This window comes from Acomys minous (genome assembly GCF_964271855.1).
Source record: "Acomys minous genome assembly, chromosome: 11".
NCBI classification, from domain to species: domain Eukaryota; kingdom Metazoa; phylum Chordata; class Mammalia; order Rodentia; family Muridae; genus Acomys; species Acomys minous.
In genome coordinates this window covers 47652126-47675893 of record NC_140492.1, presented here as the reverse complement: position 1 = coordinate 47675893, position 23768 = coordinate 47652126, and the positions used below count along the sequence as shown (strand labels likewise).

Here is a 23768-nt window from a genome sequence, read left to right as displayed (position 1 = left end):
CTGGCATCTGTGATCTTTTTAAAAATATATCTTATTAATTTATTCATATTACATCTAAATTGTTATCCCATCCCTTGTATCCTCCCATTCCTCCCTCTCTCCCATTTTCCCCTTACTCTCCTCCTCTATGACTGTGACTGAGGCGGACCTCCTCCCCCTGTATATGCTCATAGGGTATCAAGTCTCTTCTTGGTAGCCTGCTATCCTTCCTCTGGCATCTGTGATCTTTTAGAGTCCGTAGCACATCTATCTAGGCACTTCTGGCATTTAGAGCCTACATTGAGAAGGTAGGTATAATTCTAATAGCTCTGCCAGGATTTCCCCTCACAGTTTTTAATATTTTTCTCTGTATGTTTAGTGTTTTGGATATTATCTGTGAAGCTGACTTTCTTTTCTGGTCAAATCTATCTAGTGTGCTATATGCTTTTGTATCTTTTTAGTCATCTCCTTTTTTAAATTAGGAAATTTCTATGATATTGTTGAAATTTTTTTCTAGCATTTTGAATTGGGATTCTTCTCATTCCTCTATTTCTATTATTCTTAGGATTGGTCTTTTCATAGTTTCTCAGGTTTCTTGGATGTTTTGCATGAGGAATTTTTTAGATTTAACATTTTCTTTGACAGATGTACCTATTTCTTCTACATATCTTCAATGCCTTCCATCTCTCGTATGGCCTGGGTGAGCTTGCTTCTGTGATTCCTGTTCCCATTTCTAAAGTTTCCATTTCCAGAATTCCCTCAGTTTGGGTTTCTTTATTGTTTCAATTTGCACTTTCAGGTCTTGAACAGTTTTATTCACTTCTTTCAACTGTTTGCTTTTTCTTGACTCTATAGGATTTACTAACTTCCTCCCATTATTTATTTGGGTTTCTTAATAGATTTATTAATTTCCACTTTATGGTCCTCTATCATCTTCATAGTTGGTTTTAAGGGGTGTGTGTGTGTGTGTGTGTGTGTGTGTATGTGTGTGTGTGTGTGTGTGTGTGCTTTAGCTTGATTGGAATATTCAAGGTCTGCAGTGGTTGGATAGCTGGCCTGTAGTGGAGACATGTGGTCTTGGTTGCTATTGATTGTGTTCTTACACCGGCACCTAGCCATCTGGGTATAGGGTGATTATAGGTCTTTGTCTTTATTGGGTGGGCTTTTTGTCTTTAATTTCTGTTTCTTCTCTGGATTTTCAGAGAATATGATGGCTATGTTGTCTCTTTTACTGATTGTTTGGCTGGTATGTTTACAGGGAATGCCTACTAGTGTTGGCGGATGGGATGCAGCAATGAGTTGGGGTAGGGAGGCCAGAGGGTTTGGTATGTGAGACACACAGGAGATATGAACCTTGGGAAGGCAGGCTCCATCTGCTGTACTCTTGCAGAGCTAGGAATGAGCCTGAGGGGTTGGGTCTGGGAGAACATAGAACAAAACTTTTGTTGTTGTTGTTATATCCTTTTATGTTTTTAATTGAAAATATTATATATATTTCTTGTCCCTTATTTAGCATAGGTGTTATTTGTTTTTATGTTTGAGATGTACATTTACAATTATTCCAATTCTACTACTAAAAACACACTAGCAGTTCATAGTAGTTAGATACCTTAGGGGAACAAATAATTCTATTCTTTTCTAACCATCTCTTTAATTGTTGCTTAGAAAGCATGTGTCTTAGGCAGTGTTCTGTTACTGTGAATAGATACCATGACCACTATTACAAAGGAAAGCATTTAATTGGGACTTGCTTTCAGTTTTAGAGATCCCTGGTGTGATTATAATGAAATAAGCCTCTAAAACTGTTAGCATATTAATGTCACTCATGAATGGGAAATAATTCATTAGTTTCTTATAATTGTAATTTTCAAGATGTCAGTATATCAGTGATGATAAAACTTTGAATAAATGTCTTACAATCATTTAAATATTTAAACACTCCTATTTAAATATTTTCTAGCATCATGTTGTACACATTGGAATCAAATGGCACACAGAAGTTTATCACTTATAGGAGAAGGTAATATTCTTCCTTATCTTGTGGCCAGCACTGGGGAATGGACCATTGACCTTGCTAAGAGAGAGTAGCTAATGTCTTGGCTGCTGGACAGATTTAGGATGAGAAGAAGAATCTGGTTATGTGAGTGGTATGGGGTGAGGGACCCTGAATGCTTCTCTCCAAACATTTGGTGGAAAGTTTGTGGGATTAGCACCCTCCCAGGTCTGTGCTGAAGCATTTCTTTCTTGCTCTAATTAGATGATCTTTACTTGGATGAGACTTGTGAGGATTTGAATAATCCAAAGAGGCAAATGACGTTGAGCTAGGACAGCTGAGATATTTAATGCAATGGTTATCATAAGCAGGTTTATTCAAAGCCAATTGTGCTGCTGTTAAAGTGGTGGCATTACTGACTTTTGTCACAGGCGATTACTGACTTTTGTAACAGATAATTCTATTGAGTAACCACCACTCAACAGGCTTGTGTCCTTCACGGACTCTTTAAGTCAGTTTACACATATGTTAGGTTTTATGGTGCAAGATTGTGCAGCACACAGGTATTGAATTTTTATTTTACAAGATGAATAATGTATTTAATTCTGATAGACTGAGCAAACAGAAATAAAGAATTTTGAGAATAATCTCATATTCTGGAATATCAGCCACACAATGTTCTAGTGTAAGGTCACATAAGCTACTGTGGACAGACTTAACACACAAGGTTTCCTTTTCTCATTCTCTTTGTGTGTGTGTGTGTGTGTGTGTGAGTAGTTAACACTATACTGTCTGTGCAGATGGGAAAAAAGGTTCTGCTCTGCTGCCCTGCTATTCCATTGACAGAAGCAATATTAATAACATGGATACTAGCCCCCAGAGGCCAGCGTTCCTGCATTATAGCCTACAAGGTAGACACAAAGGAGACCAATGAAACCAACTGTACAGACAGGAGAATCACCTGGCCTTCCACACCTGACCAGAGTCCTGACCTTCAGATCAATGCAGTGGCCCTGGAGCATGATGGGCATTACTCATGTGAGATAGGAACACCTGAAGGGAATTTCCTAGAAGGACATGACCTGCAAGTGCTAGGTAAGTAAAAATGCCACATAGTGTGATATTTCTGGTCACCAGCTTAAGACAGAAACAAATGTCATTGTGACAAGACCTAATCTTTTTTCTGTTTCTATCTCTACAGTCCCCCCTTATCTAACCCTGTTTTCACGGGAAAATGGAACTGCAGTGTGTGAGGCAATCGCAGGCAAGCCAGCTGCACAGATCTTTTGGACTCCAGATGGGGATTGTGGCACCAAGAAGGAATCACACAGCAATGGCACAGTGACAGTCAGGAGCACATGCCACTGGGAGCAGGACAATGTGTCTCCTGTGGTCTGCTTTGTCTCCCACTCGACTGGCAACCATAGTCTGTCCACAGAACTTAGTGGACCTAGTGAGTACTTCTTTAAATATTTTGGTGCGCGCTCTCTCTCTCTCTCTCTCTCTCTCTCTCTCTCTCTCTCTCTCTCTCTCTCTCTCTCTCTCTGTATTTGTACATGTGCCATAGTAAGTACACAGAGGCCAGAGAACAATGTGTCCTTCTACCATATGGGCTAGAACTCTGGTTCTCACATTTGCAGCACATGCTTTTCCCTGGTGAGCTCTCCTCAGGCACATTTACTTTTTTTGTTGTTTGTTTTTCTTTTTTTCTTTACTCTTTATATTTTTCTTTCTGCTATAAGATCTCTTTTTATAACTAAGACTGGCATTGAATTGAGAAGCCACTTAATTTTCCTCAAAGACTCTAAAAACACCCAGTGAAGAAAATACAGCATTTGTAATAGGTAGTGTAGGGAAATCTTGATATCTACATGTAGAAGAATGAAACTTGATTCCTCCCTTTGCAAACAAATAAATTCCAAATGGATCAAAGATCTCAAATTAAGCCTGTAACTCTAAAACTTCCATAAAAAGAGCAGTAGGTACACTGAGTACACTCAGGATAGAGGCTCGGGTAAGGACTCTCTGAATAGGACTGTGGTTGCTCCAGAAATAAGATAAACACTCAGCAAGTGAGACTGTGGTGTGATTTGTTTTGTGTACCTGGCCCTTTAAGGGATCCTCAGTGGCTGCTCACCTTGTCCTTTGGGAATCCTTAGAACTGCTTGGCCCTATGACCTACAGTGTCAGTTGGTTCTTAGACTTCTGGGAAGAGGAGAGGATATAAAAAGGCAGCAGAGGCTGAGAGAGGGGAGTAGGATGCAAGTGGCAGAAGAGTAGGGTGAGAGAAGACAGCTGGTGCAGAGAAGACATCGACCAGAGTGAAAACAGGAGCCAGAACAAGCTTGGAAAGTGGAAATCTCATGAAGCCTCACTCCTCGAAAAGAACTGCAGTTAACTAAGGGGTGCTGAGAGCAGGAGAAGTAGTCTTCCCTCAGGGATTGTCCCCTAACTGGTTATAAAATATCAAGAGGTCAGCCTGAAGTCATGTATGTGATAGGAAACGGAATGGACTCACAGATCATATTTACATGTTATGTACAGAGACATAAAAGTAACAAAAAAGAAGAGGCTAGGAATTTGAGAAGAGCGTTGGGACCTGGGGTACCTGGGGTGGTGGAGGAAGGAAGAGAAATGGATGGAGGTGGCGCCATCATGTTTTCATGAAAACTAAATGTCATGAGAAACACTTATATAACTGGGAAGTATGGACAATATTTGATACTTACTAATTTAAAAATATTTGCCAGTGACTGTCAAGCACAGAAGCTAGACTTGAATTCCAAACTTAATCCTGAAATAATGATATGAATTATAATTGATGAAAGTTTGTTATTGACATTCTCTAAAACTTTAGGACTATGTTAGTGACGTTAAAACTGGTTGTCTCTAATTTCCTGTTTACAATTATTTTCAAACTGATGCGACTTTCTTCCCTTGCCTGTATTTATAGGCACCACCAGCTCCCTGCATTCCTTGCTGACCATTCTCTATGTGAAACTTGGCCTTTTGGGGACTGTTCTGCTCATCGTAGGATTTGCTTTCTTGCAGAAGAGGAATCATTTCAAGTAGGAACCAAAAACTGAAATGTAAAGACTCACTAGTAAGAAAACATTGTCCTACGTTCAAGTTCAGAGTGGACTGGGAAAGTATGCTATGTGGCCCCGACACGGCTGTTCCCTTAGGTCTCTTCAGCATGAGGCTAGTTTGAGCAATGGAGCCCAGGCAGAGGCGCACACAGCTCTGGCAGGAGCTTCTGCCTTGCTGCAGTTCTGACAGGGAGGGTTCTATCCTGGCTCCCTCTTTGAGGATTCAGTGGCAGAAATGAAGTGGCTGGAAACTTTATAAGAGTTTCTTTACAAGTTTCTAGATTTCTGTGAGCTTCTGTTCGTTCTGATTAATTGTACTGTATGTTGTTTGTTTTTATTTCCTAGGAAATGAAAATCTAGATTTCTGGAAACCCATTAGTCTGATGATCAATACAAGAAAACAGCCATCTGCAATCAAGTTTCTCATTGAAATCCAGCTTACCTGCTCCTTCTGTCTTCAGGTTGTTAGAATTCATTCCACAGGTGGCAGTAATGCAATATGAATACACAGGAGAAAGCTTGGGGCTCATCATGAAATGTGATGTGAATCCCTGTCTACTCTCTCCCTTGCCCACTTACCAGGCCAAGAAGAAGATAGCTTAGCAAAGGGAAACAACAGTGTTGGGTGATTTGTCTTCACCTATGTCTTCCAGGAATAGCTTCCATCCACTTCTTGTTCCTAGGTTTATTTTATGTGTCAGAAGTCCTGACAAGCAACACCTTCAAGTCAGCCACTAGCTGACCTTCTCTTCTGTCTTGCTTTCTACCAAGTAGCATGGCATTTTCCATTTGTATTAACCATTGAAACATGACTAGGATACTTTTTGTGTGTTTGTTTGTTAGCAGTATCTCCTGGGTTTAGTAGAAGGTAAAGGTTGATCCAGGAGAAGGCCCTGCCAGTATCATGGAGGTGACATTAGAAATCCCTTTTGTGTGTAGAGCCCTGATGTCTCAGTTTCCTTTGCTGTCTGCATTCTCACCTACAGTGGTTGGTTGGGATGGATCAATAACCAAAAGTAATTTCATGTCTTCTCTTGATACTGATAGTAGTCCTATAATAAAATGTTATTGGTTAAAAGAAATATATCTTAGGTAAAGTGACAAGTGATTTGAACTATTTTATTTTAGTAACACAAGATCCCTATACTAGAGGATATCCAGATGCTAGCCTTGGATGGTACTTTGAAAGTTTAATTCAGCCCATGATACACTCTAATGTAGTTGATGTGGTCAGGGCAGAGGATAAGGAAGTGCTGCTCTAAGCTACTGTTGTACTCTGTGGCTCTGTTCTCAGAGGAGTTTCTATTCAGCAGGTGACTAGAGGGAAGAGAGGATTGTGGAATAATTTATGGAGTAGGAACCCCATCTGCTCAGATTCAACTGACTGGTACTAAGTCATAGACCACATTAACTGTTAGCACAATGTAGGCTGATTGTCTTGAAGAAAAAGAATGAGGGTTGGTGCACACTGAGCAGATCTCTGCACAAAGTAAAGGGATGCTCTAGTGTCAATATCACAATTAATGCCTACTTTAGTGTCGAGAATCAGTATGTGTCCAGCAGTAAGAAAGTTGTAATTGTCACTCAAACAATTATAAAGTGTGAGCTCTTTTTACCTCTTTTTTTTTTAATTGAATCACCTCATGTTTAGGTCAGGAGATGAAAAGGGAAAAGATCTAGTGATATAATTCTGTAACAGACTAAAGACCTGGGGCAAAGATTCCAAGTTTCTTAATTCATTGTCTATCTTCCCTGTTCTACTTGTGTAAGAGAATTTTCTTCATAACTAAGTCTTCACCCCACCTCTCTAGTCATTTTTTTCTTAGTAGACCTCAAAGTTATTTCAATAAAGAATGTATAGGCCCTGCTTATCCACTCCAAATAGTTTTCCTTGGCAAATAAACATATACCCAAATGAGAGTGTGTCAGTTTTGAGTTTGGCACTCAAGAGGTCCTGAGTCTTTCAACTTTCCATCATGTGGATCTACAGAAGGCTAGACAATGAGAATAGAACATAGCTGGTCCATCTCTGTCCAGACTTTTTTCTTCTACTGAGGCCAGCTGAAGGACCCAAATGTCAGCTTTCCATCAGATGCTCGAGCAAGCTCAGTCAAGATCATCAGTCATGAGCCTGTACTGACCCTATATAAATGAGCTGTCACTGCCACATTGTTCCTGTGTTTGCTTATTATGTAGCACATTTGTGTATTAGGTGACGCATACATTGCCCAACAACATAATTGCAATTTTTCAAATAACTCGTACATAGTACAGCAACATAACTCCAATGTAAGGATAGACATAGCTTTTAGCCTATTTCAATTTCCCTTGCATCTGATTCTGATAATTAGCTCTATAAAATAAGATGCCTGATATTTTTAGAACAATGCTTTATATAAAATAAAGGGTTTTCTCTTGGTTTCTAACTTATCTGTGGACCTGCAGTACTGGTGTGATAGTTGGAGGTCCCAGAGCTAATCTGAGCCACTGATAACACCAAGGTTGTATGCTCTTAGTTGAAGTGGAATAAAATGGAAACAATGGAAGGACTTGGGCGTGGTGACCATAGAGTTGCCCCACCAGCTCTAGAACATCTACTTCTCTTAATGTGATAGAGAATAAAGTATGGTTTTCATACCTCTGCTGTTATGGGTTTTACTTTGCACATAGCTGAATTTAATTCTAACTGAAAAACATACTTAGTTGGTCATTTGGAAAGTTTACTGTTGTAAGAATTGGTTGTGTTCTACTCATGTATATGTTATGGATTATTTTTGTTTTTTCCTTAAAGATAAACAACTTCAAGAGATAGGAATACTGGATTAGAGGGTCATACTCTGGACAAGTTTAGGAGAACTGTTGCTTACATGAGGTCAATGGAGGCTTGTTCTAGAAAAGACATTCGAATCAGAGAATGTAAAAAGATTATCTGTAGTTAATTAATCCCTAGTCACTGGAGGACATGTCTAGGTGTCAGAACTAGGGAGAATAAACACTGATGACAATAGGCTCCCAGGGAGGATGTGAATAGGGGAGATGAAGGAATAGAAACCAACTGGACTCCATCACTCATCAGAATGACAAATGTGCCTTCTCTACTCACCTCCCACTGCCACAGATTTTGGTGTGGTGTTCGACTGAAAGAGTAAAAGTCTGCACAGGTGCCTTGTCCAACCCTGCATCTTCCTATCTCTCCACAGATGTGAAAACGTTTTTTCTTTTAAACAGTTACACATATACACACAATAACAATAAGTCTATAATGTACACTGTCCCATTGGCAGCCATTTGCCAGGTAGTACCAATTTCCTTGATAGCTGGGTGAGGCAACCTGGTTTCTTTTGTTCCAATGGTAAATACTAATATTCACTTTCAGATAAGACTTTACATATTATACTTATCACATATCTATGTATGTATGTGTGTGTATATGTATGCATCTATCTATCTGTCTATCTATTATCTATCTTTCTAACTATCTATCTTTCTATCTTCTAATCTATGTATGTATCATCATTGCAGCATCCTTTGCAAGACAGTTAAAACCAAGCAGCAGTCCAAGATATCCACTCCAAAGGGCTAAATTAAATGTTTTGGGAAGGAGAAGGAATGATTTAAACAGTTTCCAGTCCAGCAAGAAGAGTCTGTCTTTTGTCATTTCCTGTGTGCAACATAAAGTGTACAGAGGAAGGCAGCTATGGCAGTGTGGGTGAAGGATGTCAGTTGTTGATATATTTTCCACTGTTCTCTTACAACTAAGACCTCAAATCCCATTACCATCCAACTGCCTGGCAGCAATTATACTGACTGAGGCAGATGCAGGCCAAAGTGTCCTGACCCTTTCCATTGAAAAAAAAATAGGTAAAAGCTGTAAAGGTACAATTTTACAAAATAGGAACTATAAATGCAATGCACGTGAACTAATATTTAGCCTATACAATGATCAAGGCATTGGCAAATTTAAAGATATTAATTTTATAAATCAAATTATAGTATTAACAAATATCATGGAATCCATGGTTGGGAGTAGAAAGGGGCAGCATCTGATGAAAATGTAGGTAAGACCACAGAGAGCGGTTTTCTTTTTTTTTTTCCTCCTTTATTAATTTATTCTTGTTACATCTCAATGGTTATCCCATCCCTTTTATCCTCCCATTCTTCCCTCCCTCCCAATTTCCCCTTATTCCCCACCCCTATGACTGTTCCTGAGGGGGATTACCTCCCCCTCTATATGCTCATAGGGTATCAAGTCTCTTCTTGGTAACTTGCTGTTCAAGTATGGTTATCAGTCTCATCTTCAGTACATACTGAGTACAACCATTCTCTTGCACCAGAGGGAAGTGCTACAGCATTACTTATAACAGCAAAAGGCGGATCAGCAGGAGTTGATCTCAGTATCATCAGTGCCGTTTTATAGATGTCTACAATGATATGAAGTAATTGTAAAATTATTTTTGTTGCCACTTTATAACTGTAGTTTTGCTACTGTTATGAATTCTAATGTAAATATTTGTGATTTTCTATGAACTTGTTTGACCCCTGCGAAAAGATCATTCAATTCCCAGGCTGAGAGCCACTGGGCTAGAAGGGGCTACCAAGGGAAGACTCAAAAATAGCTGGTGTTCCTGACCAATATAACCTGCAAGAAGCCACAATCTTCATTGTTTTCTCCATGCAGTTAATTTTCTGGCTTTCTACAGACCTATTTACCAGCCTAACAATATCAAAACTTATAAAAGTTGGTTAACAGAATGATTAATTAAGGGCATATGAGGAAAAAATAGAATATTACATTGAAGATATGTCCTGGATATGCCTCATTACTTATTTTGGAAAACAATATAATATGTGATATTTATGACTAGACCATAAACTTTTATACCTGGTTTGTTTCCAAGCACATCACAGTGTATTCAGAAGAATTATTATGTTATTTGTTTTCTGTCTTTAACTGAAGGGGGTTTAAAATTAATGTTTCTTCTCTAGATGCTTGTGTTTTTTGAAGGTCAGAAAAGGTTTTAAAATTATTTTTAATATGATAATAAACATTTAGGTATAAAGCTACTGAAGAGGCAGCACGTGGACCGAGCACCATTTAATTTGTAAATCACTAACATTTGTAAACCACAAGCAACTGGTACCCATTGACGCTCTTACCTAAATGAGTCAGAGTCTGTGTCTTTTATTCCTAATCTTTCCATATCTTGAAGTGTAAGACACTGTTATTTTGATGGTGGTGGTACTAGGGTGTGTGTGTGTGTGTGTCTGTGTGTGTTAGTATGTGAATGTGGGCTTCACGTCTTTTGGTTTTGATGGTGGGTATAATAGTGTGGTCTAGCATTTGTGGACTCTTAGAGACTACAAGACACCTGCCCAGGCCTTTCTGATTTTAAAGTCTCTGTTGAACAATCTGGTTTAATTCTAATAGGTCCACTTTTATATGTTACTTGGCCTTTTTCTCCTGCAACTTTTAATATTCTTTCTTTGTTCTGTACATTTAGTGTTTTGATTATTTTGTGGGGGGATTTTTTTTTTGTTTTTTCCCCAATACATTTGGTGTTGTGTAATCTTCTTGTACATTTATATGCATCTCCATTTTTAGATTAGGGAAAATTTCCTCTATGATTCTGTTGAAAATATTTCGGGGCTTTTAAGCTGGGAATCTTCTTCTTCTCCCTTATTCTTAGGTTTGGTCTTTTCATACTGTCCCAAATTTCATGGAGGTTTTGTGTTAGAAATCTTTTTCAAGTTAGCATTGTCTTTGAATGTTGGATCAGTTTCATCTATCCTATCTTCTACACTTCAGATTTTTTTTTTTATTTCCATCTCTTGTATTGTGTTGATGATGCCTGAGTCTCCAGTTTCTGTTCTCTTACCTAGGTTCCCATCTTCTGGATTCCCATTTTCTTTATTGCTTCTATTTACATTTTCAGTTGGTGACCAGTTTTATTCGTTTTCTTTACCTGTTTGATTGCATTTTTTCTCGATTTCTTTAAGCGATTCATTTCACTTTAAATGTCTCTATCATCTTTATAAGATTGGATTTAAGGTTATTTTCTTGTGTTTCAGTTCTGTTTAGATATACCAGGGCTTACAGCTGGATTCTGGTGGTGCCATATTGCCGAGGCTTTTGCTGATTGTATTCTTTTTTAAAATTTTTTATTAATTTATTCTTGTTACATCTCAATGGTTATCCCATCCCTTGTATCCTCTCATTCTTCCCTCCCTCCCATTATCCCCTTATTTGCACCACCCCCGTATTCTTATGCTGGCCTTTAGCCTTCTGGTTGTTCTTGGTGTTGGCAGACCTCTAATGCAGGCAGAGATGTGGGCGAAGAAATGGAGTGCAAGTGAGAAGGGGCAGCTTACAGATGCTGAGAGTGCTTCAGGGGGACTTGAGGCAGGGTTTGGTGGTGGGAGGTGTCTCACCTGGTGGTCTGTGATAGCAGCAGGCCTCCAGGAATGGAATATTGTTGGTAATCTTAACTCAGGTTTTTATGCTTGCATGCTAAATATTTTACTAAAGAAGCCATCTCCTTAGTCTCCATTTTTATTTTTTAAAAGTGTTTCTGGTTAACATGTGCTGCTAGTGGCCACAAATGAATAATTCTCTCCAATATAGCTGATGCATGGATATTGTTAATCATTACTTATTTTCTATGTCCAGTCAACATTTCTCAATTTGTATCAGTAGCTATCAGCCATACTCTCTTGCCCTTTTGTCTCATGGAAAGAATGGTGCTACTGACATGAGAAGTCATCTTTAGAGACAAGTGTTCTGTTTCTGCTTGACAGCAGAGATGTAAATGAGATAATAGAAATGGATGTCACTGACTACTGATGACTTGGACGTCCTGATGGGCCCACAGAGTTACTCATGATATAACATGTGCTTCATTAATGCTAAATTCAGAATGCTGTGTCCAAAGCTGTCAAGTTCTGCTGTTTGCTAGGTTGGAACATGGCCCTCTTGTTCAATTACATCTTCACTAAATTTCTTTTTTTTTTTTCAATTTTTTTCCTCCTTTATTAATTTATTCTTGTTACATCTCAATGGTTATCCCATCCCTTGTATCCTCCCATTCTTCCCTCCCTCCCAATTTTCCCTTATTCCCCTCCCCTATGACTGTTCCTGAGGGGGATTACCTCCCCCTCTATATGATCATAGGGTATCAAGTCTCTTCTTGGTAACTTGCTGTCCTTCCTCTGATTGCCACCAGGTCTCCCTGTCCAGGGGACATGGTCAAAGGTGAGGCACCAGAGTATGTGAGAAAGTCATATCCCACTCTCCACTGTACTGTGGAGAGTGTTCTGTCCATTGGCTAGATCTGGGTAGGGGTTTAAGGTTTACCGCCTGTATTGTCCTTGGCTGGTGCCTTAGTTTGAGCGGGACCCCCACGAAAGCCTTCACTTACCAGGAAACTGTGACAGAGGAGAGTACATTCTAGTGGGACTCTAGATGAGAGAATCATGGGAGAAAGGCAAAGTAGAAGGACCCAGTGGGTCCTAGAAGCCTACAAGTAGAACATTATGATAGGCAGATTTGGGCACAGGGGTCCTGTTCACTAAATTTCTTTTTTCAAGGTTTTCCTTCATCCTGTTAGCTTGGCTATCTTGCAACTTGCTCTGTAGTCCAGGCTGACCTTCAACTCAGAGGTCTGAATGCCTCTGTATCCTGAGTGCTGGATTAAAGGTGTGTGCCACCATGCCTGGACCTAAGCTTTTCTTTAATTTCTAGGTGGGATCTTGCCTTAAGGTTACCACATCTTTAGTTCCTTTTACTATCTTTAATTTGTTCATTTCTTAAACAGGGGATTTACATCCATTCTGTTTCCTGGTGCCACTTTAATCCTTCACCCATATATTTTATATTTTTGCACTCTCAGCTTGCTCAGTTTTATCAAGACACTCTACATAGAAGTGAACCTCTGATAAGAGTTTAAACTAGGCTCTTTTGAGATTTCCTTTGCCTATGCAATTAATCTAAATCTTTTTAGCTTAGCCTCAGGCAGAGTCTTTGGACAGTGGCCAAAATTAGCTAGATTCTTGAACAAAATATCACAAGAATAGTCTCTAGGTAACATATTAAAATTCTTCTCCTGTAAAACCCTTTGAGCCAGGCCCCCACAGTTCAAATCACCACTGTCTTCCAACACCATTGTTTTCCATATTCCTACTAGTATAACATATTAAACCCTGATTAAAGCATTTCCCTGCTTTCCCAATCCAAAATCTCAAAATCCTCATTCCCATTGCTTCAAACAAAAGAATGGCCAGGTGGCACAACCATATCTCCTGGAAATGGTCAGTGTTACAAAACCAGGAGAGCTTCTTGACACCTTTGAAGCAAGTCTGAGCAGTTTCTGCAATAACTGTCTCATATGTCTAGGTTTTTGTCTCAACATGTTATATTCTTGAGGACTTTCTGCATTATGATTCATTTAATGTCTTCTCCTGAAAAATTATGTCTGAATCTTTTAAGGAAAATCCTAAAATTGACTTTATCTGGCCAATATTTGGAAGTCTTCCTTATGCCCTGGAAATTATTAAGCACCAATAAGCACATACCTAGATGAGACCAATTCTCCAGGAATGTTCTGTGGTATCTGTCCCTGAGAAAACTCAAACAGTATAATTGGTGAAGGGAAGCAAGGACAATTGACAAACTCTGACTGGATGGAGACTAGGTTGCAGATTCAAGGTCTCTTTTTATTTTAGGCTTAGACCTCTCTGAAAATGTAAAGATGGGAGGGTTATATAGGGTACCCCACTGGAGGAATAGATCTTAGTAAATGTCTAAATTAAACTTTTCTACTTTATAGTATTGATGATGAAACAATAGTAAATAATTAGGTATTAGAATTTCTATTCATAAAAAGACCAGTTCAGATAGTTTCTGTTTGTCTGGAGTGCTTTACAACAGCAAATACTGTCAGCCTAAAAGCAGGCTGCCATATAGTAAATGTGTTTCTTTTGAAAGAGATATTCTTTTGGATCGTTCTTTCTATTGGAATTATAGGACTAATACTAAGAATAACATCTGTTCTGTTTGTATTTTATTATTGTAACTGAACTTGCAACCCTGGGCATGTAATAAAAGCTCAAACAGATCATCTGTACCACTTGGATAATCATTAGCCTGTCTTTGATCTGTGAAGACTGTACAAATAAAAAATTACCTTATGGCTAGTCAATCAGAGCTGTGAGATTTCCCCAGGCCATCCCCTTTTACTCACTCCCACCCCTTGCTCACTCCTTACCTACTCTGTGGGCTGCCCTGTAGAAAGACTCTGATCCTCAGCCTGGGAAGTCTTCTGGGAAGGCTGGGGCTGTCAGGCCTTTCACAGGAATATGCTACTCCCTGCTAGCAACTTCTTTATAGTTTCATTTTCTGTGAAGAGACCTCATGGCCACAGCATCTCTTATAAGAGAAAACATTTAATTGGGTCTGGGCCAGTTGCTTGGCCATAGGGTGTGGCAGGATTAAGAGATATGGTCTTGTTGGAGTAGATGTGGCCATTTTGAGGTTATAAATGCTCAGGCTATGGTCAGTATTTTACACAGTCCCTTTCTGCTGCCTGAGCATCAAAATGTAGAACACTTGGCTCTTCTGGTGCCATGTCTGCCTACACACGCCATGCTTCCCGACATGATGATAATGGACTAAACCTCTTAAACAGTAAGCTAGTGGTCATTGTGACTCTTCACAGCAATGAAACCCTAAGTAAGGTAGCAGGCATGACTACTTGGACAAGACCTACACAGAACTGGGAGCATAAACACAGTGTCATGGAAGGACTAGGGAATCATAAGGTCTCACACATCTATAGGAAGTGATAGGCAGCTAATGGATGCTATGGGAGGGAGCAGTATTTTGTTTTTGAAAAGGTTATTTATTTTTTGGTATTAATGTCATATATATGATATCATATATACATATAGTGTGTTAGTGTGATATATGGTGTATGTATGTTTGTGCAAATATGCTTCCATGTGTGCACATATGAGGGCCACAAAAACACAGGTATCTTCCTCATTTGTTTTTCCCTGTTTCTCCAAATTTTATTTATTCACTTTACAACATGATTGCAGCTTATGCTCTCTTCTTAGTCGCTTACTCTGCAAACCCACTCTCCCAATTTTACTCTCTCCTTCTTCCTAGAGAATGGGGAGAGTCTCTATGGATACCAATCAAACTGCCTCAGCAAATTAAGTTGCTACTGGACTAGGAGCATCCTGTCCCACTGAGGCCAGACAAGGAAGCCCAGTTATGGCAAGGAATCTAAAGGGAGACATCAGAGTCAGAGTCAGCAAGGACCCCTTGTCCTGTTGTTCAGGGATCCACATGAACAACAGTCTGCACATTTGTAACATACATGTAGAGAACCTAAAACCACTTAATGCATGCTATTTGGTCAGTGGGTCCATCTTTGTGAGCCTCCATGTGTCCAGGTTATTTGATTCTATATATCTTCTTGTGGTGTCCTTGACTACTCCCTCTCCCAAAATCATTACACCAACTCTTCTATAAGACTCCCTGATCTTTGTCTTAGGTTTGGCTTGGATCTTTGCATGGGTTCCAATCAGCTGTTGGGTGAAGCCTCTAAGAGGTGTTAAGCTAGGCTCCTGTCTACAGCATAGCAGAGTAACAGTCATAGTGCCAGAGATTCAGTCTCTCCAATGGGATGTGTCTCATGTATGGCCAGTATTTGGCTGGCTAATCCCTCAGTTAGTTTCCTGCCAGTTCTGTTAATGAATAACCTTCAGGGTAACAGAGAAGGGTAGAAAACTCTGGGGAATGGATCTAGACAGACAAAGGAGCAAGTCTACCACATGAGAAATATCGTCATGAGTGTTTGGCAAGGCGTTTTTTTTTTCAATTCCTCCTCTATGCAGTCAATATGTTCAAAATCAACAACATCACAGTTTAAGAAACAACTGTGGTAGAGGTTGAAGCCAGAGGCCATATTCCAGAGTCCTAGCTGTTTTCCTCAGGCACACTAATTGTCTCCAGTTACAATTCGTTACCCCCACCCTCACCCCTTGCTTTATAAAAACGTAGGCTGGAAGAAATTTTCTGTCCTTGTTTATGACATCCCTTGAGCTCATACCATTCTCAGGGATGGACAGCAGTGCAGTATATATGAATATGTGAACCGCGTATGGAAGCCAATTGTGTAGCTCTAGACCACAGGAGGAAATTGCAACACTGAGCATAGTCACAGGATGTAACTGCAAACAGCACATGTGACCAGGCTGACCTGCTCTGCTGGTTGTTTGTTTGGGCAAGAGTCTGATGAACGGTGAGTAGACTGGCGTTTATGAATCCAGCTATCAAAACTTCTTCACTCATTGAATTATCTCTTCCAAAATCCAAATGGACTTAGATTAGTTTTTTTTTATTCTTCTCTGAATTTCTTCCATGCTTTTCTTCTCCTGATGTTGCCCTGAAATTGGCCTTAGGTTAATCCCGTCTTGCTTTCTCTCCTGTTAGTTTAATTAGGTTCACTAAAACATTGGATAGAAGTGTTCAACACAGTGAATGGCATGAGTGAATTATGTCCTAAATTTATTCCTTTAAAAATGGCAACTCCATCCTCTTCTGACTTCCTATTTATTTAAAATAACCATAGGAGCACACTTTTATTTTTGTTTAATACTAAGCTCATGGATTCCTATTCAATTGTCTCCATCTTGCTGTTAATTTATCATTGAGAATTAAATTTGATGACTATATTCCTAAGAAATCAGTTCTTCTATCTTTTAATTTAATTATTATAATCATGTGTTATTTTAGGATGGCTTTTCCCTTCTTCCGTTACTTTTAATTATTGTTTTGATATATCTCTTATGAACTGCTACAGTAGAATTGTAGACTATAGACACATTGGCTGATATATGGGGAATGGAAGTGTTGTGTGTGTGTAGCATCTAGAGAATACTTTGGGAAGTCTGTCATGAATTTAAAGATTTAATTATAGTATGATAAGGAGAGGACATTGTAAATAAAGGTGCCTACATATGAAGGGACATAGAATTATGAAATTGTGTATAAACTGAAGAAGAAATACAGCAGGAGTGGATGTGAGTAGAGCAGGGAGCCTGAGGAGCTTTAGGAGTGAGTGCTCTCACAGATGACATCATGGGTCCATTGTTTTTGATGTAAAGACTTTGCTACTTTTAGCCTTCATTGAACACTTGGATTTTTCTACCTATTCTACATGTTAGTTTAGCTTACAAAATTTAACTTTTTTCTCCTGGTTCTTCTCTGGGGGTTCCAAATTTCTCACTGATTTTCTTTATTTTTTCTTATTGAATTTTAAGATACTTTCATTTTCATCTTGGCTGAATTTAGTATCACCCAGCGGACTGAGGTATCTGTGAGGGCTTTCTCAGAAGGCCAAATGATAGGAAAGACTCATACTGACTATTATGTGGGGCACCACAGCATTGGCTGAATAAAAGAGACAATCAAGTAGCATGCTGGCATTTGCCCCTTTCTCCACTCCTGACCCACTGTGACCTGAATTGTCCCACTGAGCCACATCTTTTTTGCCCTGCTGTGCTTCATCCTCTGAAAAAATGATGCAAAACCAAATCCTCCCCATAATAATTACTTCCTTTGTCACTGTGACAGAATCCCTCACAGAACAATTTAAGAGAATCAAGGTCCATTTTGCCTCACTCTTTCAGAAAATGTGAGTCCATCTGGGCAGAGAAAGCATGGTGTCACTCATGATGGTGGATGGTGTCATGGAGAATCTTGACGTCATGGAAGAGTAGGAAGGAGAGAGGGAACCAGAGCATGAGTCTGGTCACACCCTTCAAGGCCTGCCCCTCCTGAGCTGATTCTGCCAAGTGTGCTTTTCCTTATAAAGGCTCCTAGACTCCCAAACAGTGCCACCAGTTGGGGATAAAGAATCTAAAATGTGAGCTTTTTGAGGACATTTTATATTTAAGCCACAGCACTTCCAATACTGTCTTCTACTACTTAGTTGCAGCACATACAAGACTGCTGGGTAGTTATAATGTCCATTAGCATTTACTGTGGAAATGTTTACATGTGGTCCTTTAGGCATTTAGTGTTCTTAATTTTAGATGACATTTTATTTTTGTGAAAATGAGACATGCTTTTTATATGAACTTCAAGCAATACATAAAAACATAAGTACCTTAATATTTATTGTTCACATACACTGGTCGTATTAGCTGAATGCTTTTCCATGAATATACAATAGGTGTCTACCTTACATGGTAGAAAAAAAAAAGAAAGATGCTTTCACTGTACCTTGAGAGGTAGCTCAGTGGTTAAGAATATAAGATCCTTTTTAGAGGATCTGAGTTCTGTTCCTAGAGTCCACATAGAGGCTCACAATTGGTGGTAACTTTATTTCTAAGGGGCCCAACACCTGTTTCTGGTCTCTATCAACACTATACATATGTGTGGTGCAAAACAAACAACCAAACAACCAAACAAACAACCCCCCCAAATCCCCCAACCAACCAACCAACCAACAACCAAAAAAACCAGGTCATACAGGCAAAGCACACTGATACACATGAAGTAAAATACTTTCACCTAAAATTTTAATTTTAAATAAAAGCATCACATTTATTATTTCTATGTTTTAAACTAGATCTAGAAACCGAAGCCCTTTCTGAATTTGAGATTAAAACTGTCCTCAGCTATGCAGCCCTGAGTGGACACCTGTATGAGTTAGAGACTTTGAATGACAATCAAGCAACAGGGTGGCTTCTACTGCTGTAAGAAATGGACCACAGTAGAGGTGCTAGCGGGTCTCCTGGTTATTGTCTCTGTGAAAGCAAGAATTCAGTGAAGAGACCCAGACAGTTATGCAGACGTTTATTTAGCAGGCACTGTAAAGAGAGGTTAGAACGTGTAGTCCCAAAGTAGGCGGGTGTAGAGGCATCATGAGTTCTTTGCTTAAAGTTTTAAGGATGTGTTGTGAATATGTATGAGGCGGGTGGCATAATCATGAGGTAAGATGACAGTCTACTCCACTGAATCATGAAGGACCAGGTGGGTAGAACTTTCAGAAGTTCTTACCTCGATCCTCTTGTAAAAATCCCACAGAGTGGGAAGTGTCAAAACCACAACATATAAGAAATAATAATGGAGCACAAGTCTTTTGAAGATTTAGATATTTTGTTAGCACAGACGTGTGGGAAGATGCCCCAGAAACTTAGTTTATGAACCAATGGAAACAACCTATATAGCATCAAGGAGGTTTATTCTGGGTGTCAAGAGAAATGGGTATCAAAATGTAGGTGTAACTCTTTTTATTACCCCATATCTAGCATCTCGATATTTCTAAGGTTCTATGATTGCTCTTGTATATCATGACTGTCTGTTGGTTGAGGCATTTGCTACCTCATGTTAAGATCCCTCTTACATGAACTCTGGTACCCTTGAATTGATCACTTCCTCTTGATGGGGAGACATAGTGACACACAGAGGAAGGGGAAGCAGGCTATCCGGATGAAACTGGATAAGCTGTGGCCATATGGTAGGAGAGGAAGTCCCCTTCTGTCAGAGGCTTAGTATAGGGGAATAAGGAGGAAGACGGAGGAAGGGTGGGAACGGGAAGATACAAAGTGAGGGGATAACATTTAAGATGTAATCTGAATACATTATAATACATTTTAAAAAAGATATTCTGTCATTAAACACTTTATCACTAGGCTCAGGCTTGAGCTTTATCATAGCTTGTCAGGCTCTGCCTTGGGCCCATGCCTTGGGCTGCCTTACGTGATCTGCTTCTCCCAGCTCCATAGTTCACACCTGTCTTCCCACAAACAGTAACGAATGCTGACGGTGGGTGAGTCTGTGCTTGTGGGGAGGGCAAAGAGATTAGAAATGCTGTGTACTTTCCGCTTTATTTTACTATGAACTTAAAACTAAAAATATAATTGCCTTCTCTCCTCTGTCTCTCTTTAAGGTAGTCAACAAATGTAAAATAACCATGGTAAAGAAAGAAAGACATTCTCATAAAACACATAATTTAAAGAGTCCGCGGTATTTTCCTCTCTGTTTACTTAAGATTGATTTTAAAACATTTTAATTACATGCATGCCTGTGTGTGTGTGTGTGTGTGTGTGTGTGTGTGTGCATGCGTGCATGCTCATGCGTGTGATCACACATGAGTGTAATTGCACATGGAGGCCAGAGGAAGACTTCGGGTCACCTGGAGCTGATGGGATGTTGTAAGCTTCCAGGTATAGCTGCTGGGAACTGAATTATCGTCTTCTTCCACAGCAGTGCATGTTGCTATCTGCTGATCCATCTCTCCAGGCCAGATAATCTTTTTTTTAAAGGAAAAGATAAATTTAGTAGATTGGATAATGCTAAAAAAATTCTCTAAAATACAAAAATAAAATTAAGTCAATGTATATTTGTAATACCAGGTTTTAACTTTTACACTGTGTCTGTTGACCTCTTATCATTAGAGATAAGTAGTTATTTTATTTTTACTTTATATGTATGTGCATTTTGCCTGCATGTATGCATATGTACCATGTATATGCAGAAGCCAGAATAGGCTGTCAGGTCCTTTGACACCAGTATTGTAGATGGCTGAATAACACCTGATGTGGGTCTTGCAAATCAAACTCAGGTCCTCTGAAAAAGCTCTGGAAAGTTTAGCTACCAATATTTATCTTTTCATTTATTTATTTGTTTGTTTGTTTTAGTCTGTATCTTTGTTACCAATCTTCAGGTAAGATAAAGTAAATCCCATCTCTGCTTACATTGGTTCACAGTATCTATTTCTCTTTGTGATGCTATTTTTAAAAATGTGTTAGGGTCACACAATAGAGAGTCACCAGGGCCAATTTTGAGTGAGAGAAAAGAAATATGTCCAATCCTTAGGAACAAAGCAAATACTAATTCATTTTCAAAACTGTTTGGAAGTATTGATAGGTTAACTACCATTTTTGCCAAAGGTAGGAAGACATAGAACCTGTGAACATTTGAGAAAATTTACATGTTGCTCAGACAAGAAAAAAACAAAGGGCTCAAGAGACCTCAAAGTGCTAACCAATTATCTGCTTTACACACATAAGTATATATCATGCAGTTAATGCTATTTCACGAAATGTGATGTAATTTTTTTTTTTTGTGGTGAAAATTCTGTGAAACATCAGCCCAAACAGGAAATACACATAGGAAACTACTCAACTGTTGAATGGTCCCTATAGACCAGGTGAGGAAGGGCCAGAGCGCTGTCCAGAGCAGTGGGGGATGTTGATACAGGTTGGCTGTGAAGGAAGGCAGAGACCAGAGAACCTGACATGTTCAAGAAGAAGATGGCAAAGGCACATGTGGTGAAAGGCTGTCATCTTGAAAATGAACAGGGTTTTGTGTAGGAGATAGTTTCTGTATTATAAATAAGCGGAGTTTAGCTTCTGAGGTCAGCAGGGAGGCAGGGGTCTGGAAAATGCAATTAGTTGTCAGCAGCTGTGGTGTAGAAATGGCTCCAAACCATTTCATAGCAAATCTACTGTGTGACAACAGCAAAAATGGTAGAGTCAGAATGTTCGGAGCTCTGCCCTGCACCCAGGCAACAACTAAGCTGCCCCAGTGCTCAATTGCATCACTTTGAGACTCAGTATGAACAAGGAGAAGAGAGCTGCTGAACTTCAGCAAGAGAGGGGTTGGCACCTTAACTCACTTGCCTCCCAGTCCCTTCCTAGCTGGCTAGTGACCACTGAAGCTGACTCAGCAGCCTTTCCTGAAAGAACTGGGTTGTTGTTGTTGTTTTGTTTTGTTTTGTTTTTGTCTAGCCATCAGAGAAATGAAAATCCAAACCCAGTTGAGGCTCCATCTCATGTCAGACAGAATGGCTGTGATCAAGTAAACAAATTACAAATGTTGAGGTAAATGTGGGAAATAAGAACCTATATTTCCTGCTGGTGAGAGTGCAACCTGGTGTGGTTACTATGGAAATCAATATGGAAATAGGACAACCATATGACCCAGCTAAACCTAACTGTTAATGTTCATATACACGTAAAAAGTTGGTGTGAGAGTGAGTATGCAGAGGTATGAGATCATGAGAATGGAAAAGCAAGTATTGGGAATGTGTGTGGAATGTAACATGTGACATGAGAGTAGAAGGAAGGCTACTTATGGGGATGGGGTTATAAAAGGAGGATGAACAACAGGGGTGTGGTTAGGGAAACCACATAGTTTGTTTGAAAAAAGCCAGAATGAAACATAGTTCTGTCTATGCTAATAAAACAATAAACAATTGTGTTTGTGTATTTGACTTGTCTGATGATTTTCTAAGGAGTTGGGTCCAGGGAGTTGCCTTCATTGCTTGTACTTTAGAACCATCCCAGGGCTGGAGTAGCCTCCTGAGTGGTGCTTGTAAAAAGCCACTTACAGGCAGCTATCTGGGTGAGGACCGAGAAGTGTAGGATAAGCAGGAGAGAGAACAAATCTAAGGGAAGAAGAGGCTGGGAGCTGAGATGCAGGTGGCTGCAGGGTGGCTCTGGACTCTGAAGCCCCTCCCCCACACGTGCTGGGGATCTGAAAGTCAATCTATATAGCCAGGCCTGGACACGTGCTCAGAAAAGAGCTGAGAAGGCCCTTGGCTCTCCCCTTTGGCTTTACATTCAGACAAGCAGGAAGTGAAGAATCAGGCAAATGTGTAGACTCCCTAAGGGTACACACTGCCCACCTGCAAAGGCTGGAACCTGCTTTCTCTGAGATATGGAGGTCTAAGGAAATCATGGTCAAGTCAGTAGCAGATTAGCAAGTTAGCAGGGATGTCAGCAGGCACAAATATTGAGGAATATAAACTTTAAAAACTAATTTAGAAGATGTCCATTTTCTTGCCACAACCTCACCTGCATTCACCAAACCTGATACCCTGTCATGGCGGTGGTGGATGGGGTTGGCTTGGGATGAGCTACCCTAAACTGTGTGTGCTGTTCCCTGAACTCCATTTTCAGGTCACAACCCCTGTTCACCAAGCCTGCTTCTCCAGGAATATCCAGCTCCATTGCTGCCCACTGCTCCACTGGTGTTCACTGAGCCTGCTTCTCTGTATTGACCTAGTTGTCATGGAACTTGTTCTGTAGACCAGGCTAACTCCAAACTCAGAGACTCACTGCTTCTTTATCTTGAGGGCTACAATGAAAGGCATGTGCTACCACCACCTGGCAAAGAGTCTATTTTTAATGAAAGGGGGAAATTAATATCCTACAGATAACCATGCCCAGGATCATGTGAGGCTTTTCAAACTAGACAACCCTGGGAGCCCACCTGCCTTGGTTTGCAGGCATCAGCTGTTCCCTAAAGCTCCAGCCTGCTGGTTCCCTGGTGCGGCCTGCAAGGCAGTGTCACCTTGCACAGCAGCTTTCTCTTTCTCTGAGCTGTAAGTGAAGTTTGGATTTTTAGCTCTCCAAGGGTCATTCTGTTGTGGTTTTTCATTGGAAGGGTCACTAAATTTTTTTTTAAGACAGGATGGAAGAAGGTGGTCCTTGCTTATTTTCTAGCTTCTGGAAATCTTGGCTCTTTCATAAGTTGTAGAAGAAACACACCTCTGCCATAGCTTTTGTCCTCACCTGAGCCTTTGTCCATATGCATATGTGCCTCTTCTTCTTTCACATGGATGCTGGTTTTAATGGACTGGGAACCAACCTAGTCCAACCTTTATAGTTTTAATTTATCTGTCTACAGA

General features: G+C 39.8%; 1 protein-coding gene across 6 annotated transcripts in view; it reads left to right on the top strand.

Moving 5' to 3' along the window:
• The window catches only part of LOC311608409 (cell surface glycoprotein CD200 receptor 2-like), a 120104-nt gene that overhangs the window by 80158 nt on the left and 16178 nt on the right, over positions 1-23768 (top strand). For 4 of the 6 annotated variants that reach the window (XM_084800867.1, XM_084800869.1, XM_084800868.1 and 1 more), the window contains 4 exons: positions 2750-3067; positions 3174-3425; positions 4926-5040; positions 5407-5522. In XM_084800867.1, the coding sequence (XP_084656993.1) occupies positions 2750-3067; positions 3174-3425; positions 4926-5040; positions 5407-5413 (692 nt within the window). In that variant the 3' untranslated portion in view covers positions 5414-5522. Of the gene's footprint in view, positions 1-2749; positions 3068-3173; positions 3426-4925; positions 5076-5406; positions 5523-23768 lie in introns of all 6 variants that reach the window. The other 2 variants (XM_084800865.1, XM_084800864.1) reach the window with 2 other exon arrangements.